Below are 6,126 nucleotides of genomic sequence, written 5' to 3' on the forward strand. Positions count from 1 at the left end.
AAGTCATTATTTCTAATAAAGATTTAACAAACCAGATTTCAACACTCTTATAATATTTAATTTGACAGTATTGTGGTCACTGGTCATTGTCACATTTGAGCAGATACTAGTACCTGGATAAGTGAAGCATATAAATGTATAATATATTAATAATTAACAAACCATGTCAAATAATTTGTGTTGCTTTTGTTTCATTGAATATAACAAATAATACATCAACTGCTGACTTGTTATTGTATTCGTGAATTAATATTCGCATTCGTTACACCATATTTGTGATACAAATTGTACTCGCCTCATAGTGTATTCATTGCAGCCCTAGTCAACACTGTCGTCTGTCAACTTCTAAGAAATGCCGAACAAACAATTATTTCTGATCCACACACCCACACTATGGTTAACTCAACGTTCTCACCTAAGGATGGACACCATGGTAAACTCAACTTTCTCACCTCAGGATGGACACTATGGTAAACTCAACGTTCTCACCTCAGGATGGACATTATTGTAAACTCAACATTCTCACCTCAGGTTGGACACTATGGTAAACTCAACGTTCTCACCTCAGGATGGACACTATGGTAAACTCAACATTCTCACCTCAGGATGGACACTATGGTAAACTCAACGTTCTCACCTCAGGATGGACACTATGGTAAACTCAACATTCTCACCTCAGGATGGACACTATGGTAAACTCAACGTTCTCACCTCAGGTTGGACACTATGGTAAACTCAACGTTCTCACCTCAGGTTGGACACTATGGTAAACTCAACATTCTCACCTCAGGATGGACACTATGGTAAACTCAACGTTCTCACCTCAGGATGGACACTATGGTAAACTCAACGTTCTCACCTCAGGATGGACACACATGTTCTTACGGGAACTGAGGGCCAGGCCAAGCAGGTTGGGGACTTCACCTGTTTCCTTCTCATAGTACTTCATCAAGTTACGCAGCTCTTCCACAACCTTAAGTAACAAATGAAGTCCTATTGCTATTAGAAACTTGCATTTACACTCAAATTTGTGAGCCTACTTCATGTTAGACATGATGAAAATTAAAAGAATCTCTACATCATAAATATAAAAATGGCATGGATGATAAACAGCAATTTAGTTCTTAAAATCCTGTTGTTTGGACATCTGCAGTTACCTGCATTTAGATACAACTAATACCGTATATAATATAGGTAGGAAAACAAATGGGTGAGGTGAGGTGTGGTGAAATGGGGTTTAACACCGCATCAAGATTGTTGCACTTCTACATGCATGCACGTGTATGTGTGGCTGCTTGAACTAGTCCTGACTCTTGCTGGTTTTATATTGCTAGTTCACTGAGATACCATGCTTCAGTTTTTAACATGGACAGCCCACTCAGACACAGTAGACTGACTCCGAGCTGACCAGTCCTTGTTTTACCCCACTAATACTGAATGCCAGACAGGGTAACAACAAGTAACATATTTTAATGTCTTTGGGAATGGTACCACCGACCTTCGGCTCTTTGGGCAGACACTCTATCCACTACACCATGGAGGCAGTTCAAAAGCAACGAGCAGAATAACACTCACTTAAAAGTTCCAGGATCAGATTAATTCTTTGGACGGCTGATGTTTTTATTGCATTTTCATATACATTTCTACACCAAGACCACACTTACACTTTTATCTTAACATTTCCCAACTGCTGTGTGTTTACCTTGACACTAAATTGACTAATGCTAAACACATTAATCATGTTGACAGATCAGCTCTCTTTGCACTCAAAACTGACCAATCTATTTTCTGCTGATGGCTAAGAACATCATTAGGGAACACATCTCCCATTTATTAACATGATTACTTCATTTCCAAATATCAACTATCAAATAAAAATCATGTATCAAATAAAATATAAAATTATCAAAAGCTAACAACGCACCTTGAACATTCAACACTGTTTTACATAAAGTTAAGTGAGTTATTACCTTATCCAGCTCTGGCACTGTTCTGGAGCAGTAGATGAGCTTGCTGACCTCCAGAGGGTGAGCCTTGAAAAGGAAGAAGGGCTTTCTCATTCAGTTGGCTGACAGTGATGTTCACCACACTCAACCCCTGATGATGCTCCATACTCTCAGACAATGCTGACATTCAAGAGTGAGTGAGTGAGTGAGTATGGTTTTACGCCGCTTTTAGCAATATACCAGCAATATCACGGCGGGGGACACCAGAAATGGGCTTCACACATTGTACCCATGTCGGGAATCAAACCCGGGTCTTCGGCGTGACGAGCTAACTCTTTAACCACTAGGCTACCCGACCGCCCCCTGACATTCAAGACATGACAGATGATGTTCAATACTTTATGCTAAAGAGAATGTTCAACAATGTTCAATTCTTTTAGCTGAAGATGACATTCAATATTCAGCTAATGGTGATGGCATTTGCTCCTGTGCACAGTGCACGAGTCACATATCAGTTAATCAACGTTGGTCTCAGAGAGTCCTTCGATGGGTGAACGTGATCACCAAGGTGACTCCAGAGAGTTCTGGGGCTTCTGTCCTGACCCACACTGAAGCACAAGTGACTTTGTTCATAATTGTGGTTTGTTCACCCAGCAGTGAATGGGTACCCGGTAGGATGAGATGGTATTCACAGTTAACCTTCTAGTGCTCAGACAGCAGGGGTTTCATACTCCCCAGGTAGCTGAGAATGAATATCAAGTGCACACTTGTCCATTGACTGGGGTAATAATGTCTAAATGCTAAAACTATACTGATGCATGCAGTACAGTGCCACATAAATGGATTATTACTATTATCAAAATTAGGACTGGAATGATACACCAACTGTGCAATATGATACGTATCGCGATACCTTACTCAAGATCCGATATGTATCACATTACATGCAGGTGCTGCATGAGCCACCTTTTTCATAGACAGGATAGCCAAATACCTGCCACACCCACAATTCACAGTTGGCAGTGTCAAGTATAGCGCAATGGATGAAAATATTTACGTTTTTACTACTCAATTTTACTAGTATTAGTGTTTGGTGTAACATTTATAAAAAAAAATACATTTAAGGTAAGAATCGATACTTTTAATTTGTGTGTGATTGTAATCGATACTTATATAGAGAAGTAAAAAATCGCGACCCACCAATACATCAGTGTATCGTTCCTCTACTTATTATTATTATTATTATTATATTGGTAAAGCAGATGTACAGGAGATGGCCTTACCCTCATGTAGGAGATGATCAGCGAGAGCAGTGACACTGTCTTGCCTGTTCCTGATGGCATCTCAAGTGCACAGTGGCCCTGAAGATATAACATAGGGAAGCAATTGTTGACTGAGACAAAAGTGTTGGCAAGTAACTTCAACAATAAACACGATCAACGGTATATCCATCCATCCATCCATCCATCCATATCTGTGTTATCAAAGCTAATCTTGGAGACATTTTAGGCTGTTCTGCTTTATCTTTGTCTAACAAGCCAGATAAGTTCAATATAGGAGACACACATTGCACCCATGTGGGGAATCAAACCCAGGTCTTCGGCTTGGTGAGTGATCGCTTAAACCACTAGGCCACCCCACTGACCGGTGGACACCATGAGTTATCATGGTTATATCCAACTTGTCCACAGCTCTTTCCACTCCAGTTTATTTATGTAAAATATATAAACATGCATATACCAAGAACTGCTTTCAGTACTTCAACAATATTTTCACTAGGGGACAGGAAACTATGTCAAATTCTGACACAGTAAAGCCCCACTAAAATGGATGGTAGATGGGGAACTTCCAGATTAACAAATTGCCTAATTAACAAATCATGCTTGAGACGTTATGCCATTTTGTAAACATTCCCAGCAGTAATCGTCTGGAAGGTTGACTCTCCATATTAACACTTTCCGGATTAACGTGACTTGACTGTACCCATATCTACCATGACCCTCCCTTTAAAGATATTATGGAAAGATTTAGGGGTTTTAAGTTTAAAGGTTAAACGAAGCTCAATTTTCTTCTTTATGTTCTCTGATATCTTATATTTTGGGGTGAACATCAATCTGAGGAAACACCGCACTACTAGTACCAGAACTGTTACCTTTGCATCCAGAGAACGCTTGAGCTCCACCATGTACAAATACTGCTCTGGGTAGATGTAATCATAGGGAAAGTACACTAACAGGCCCTCTACATTCAACCTGGAATTGTAAACATGTTACAGATTTTGATAGCATATATCATATGTTGAATCATCTGTACAGAGATTAGCCATGTAACTAACGATATATTACTGTTCAAAGTTAAAGGACTACTGATCTCCGACATTTCACCGGGTCTGGTTGTTGCCTTCGTTATTGTATTTTTTCTGTGGATACCGAGATGATATCCCAGAAATCTTGACTAGTTCGTGACCTGTGCTGCGCAAAACGTAAGTGCATTTGTTGCTTTTATTGATAGAATAAGGGTGTATCGTAACATTGGTCAACAAAATGAAATACAGTTTTGTCTTGACATAATAAGGAAATGTAGACATCTTTGGGGGTAGCATCAGTAATGGTGATGAAGTTTTGATGTTTGGTATTGTGCGATTTCCATTTACACTACTGCAACTCAAAGTAAATATTTCATCAGAGAATTGCTTACTTTATCGTGTATATGTTATAGTCAATGTGTTAAATGACTAAACTTATCACTAAGGCAATTTATTAAACACCTAAATATGCAGTTCTTTCAAAAAATGAACGAAAAATAATTCCATTACGCTGTTGTAATGATGAATTCCAAACATCTAGATGTTTAATTTCATCACCCAGTTTATACTGAAAATGATAGGATTAAAAGAAAACGAAAATCAAAGTACATTTCCATATTTTTTGGCTTCTAATCCTAGCCTAATTACTTTATTGTGATGTTTTTAAGCTCTTTTGAACGTCTTAATAATTTTCAGTCAATTTGTAAAATGACTGAAATATTTAGATATTTTATAACTGCCTGAGTGAATAACATTTTACACATTGGCTATCAGGTTATAACATACCCGGTATACAAATGATATACACGCCTACAAATGAAAAGGCTTGTAAAAACAACAACTTAGCAATGCTTAGTGTCGTGTGTCTTGCTTCAGAAAACTTCCCAAAGAAAATGCAGAGGAACATGAATGACCCTGTTCAATGCTACAGAAAATGAACGAAAACAAAATGTAAATAGTGTAATTCAACCCACCAAAGTTTTATGTATAAAATATTTGGCAGATACCTTGTTTCGAGGAATGTATCCATAAATACACACATAAAGGGACAATATTCGGTACTGCTTCAGCTGTACAAAGAACCTTAATTAACATGCAATTAATTAACATGCATCCTTTGTAATATCAAAACCTTCATACATCAAACATATGTTTGTTTGTTTATTGTTTAACGCCGCACTCAGCAATATTCAAGCGGTCTGTAAAATAATCAAGTCTGGACCAGACAATCCAGTGATTGACATCATGAGCACTCATCCACACAATTTGGATCGATGACATGTATCAACCAAGTCAGTGAGCCTGACCACCCAATCCCTTTTTCGACAAGCATAGTCGCCTTTTGCGGCAAGTATGGGTTGCTGAAGACCTATTCTACCCCGGAATCTTCAGGGGTCCGATCACACATATATTGCTATAACCACGGACTTGTATAGGTCCGTGCTATAACGAATCAGTGTTCAGAAATGTGTATAGATATTGATTCAAAGTTTATTTCCACTGTCCTTACAGTAGGTAGACCAGTCTCTTGTCAGGCTCATTTGCGTTAGCGAGCAAATCGACTCACGGCAGCTAGTGAGCTCTAACGGGCAGTGTTAGACAGCCGTGAAAAAGCCAGAGATTAGTAACCCTTTTAAATGTTATCAGAGTGAAAATTGATAAAAATCCAAAATCACTATTCAGAAAATTCCTTTCAACAAAATTCGACAGAAACTGACGTAAACATAACGACATAAAGCGTACTTCATTGTAGATTGCTTGTCACGGCAACAAATTGATCTTCTGACACTACTTGCAAACACAGCAAAACATGCTTTCCGGAAGTGTACACCGGATACAGGTGCGTGGTGTAATATCATTAGTTACCTGTAAAAT

The 6,126-nt window shown here is 38.5% G+C and overlaps 1 protein-coding gene across 1 annotated transcript in view; it reads right to left on the reverse strand.

Annotated features, from left to right (window-relative positions):
* LOC124145618 (general transcription and DNA repair factor IIH helicase subunit XPD-like) overlaps nt 1-6,099 on the reverse strand; it is a 38,674-nt gene extending 32,575 nt beyond the window's left edge. Inside the window, exons 1-5 of the mRNA XM_046515461.2 lie at nt 5,995-6,099; nt 4,099-4,198; nt 3,230-3,307; nt 1,971-2,033; nt 860-973 (exon numbers count right to left, since the gene is read on the reverse strand). Of these exons, the coding sequence (XP_046371417.1) occupies nt 860-973; nt 1,971-2,033; nt 3,230-3,307; nt 4,099-4,198; nt 5,995-5,999 (360 nt within the window). The 5' untranslated portion in view covers nt 6,000-6,099. The remainder of the gene's footprint in view (nt 1-859; nt 974-1,970; nt 2,034-3,229; nt 3,308-4,098; nt 4,199-5,994) is intronic.
* Between the last annotated feature and the right edge of the window lie 27 nt (nt 6,100-6,126).

This window comes from Haliotis rufescens, unplaced genomic scaffold (genome assembly GCF_023055435.1).
Source record: "Haliotis rufescens isolate VD_foot unplaced genomic scaffold, xgHalRufe1.0.p SCAF_3, whole genome shotgun sequence".
NCBI classification, from domain to species: Eukaryota; Metazoa; Mollusca; class Gastropoda; order Lepetellida; family Haliotidae; genus Haliotis; species Haliotis rufescens.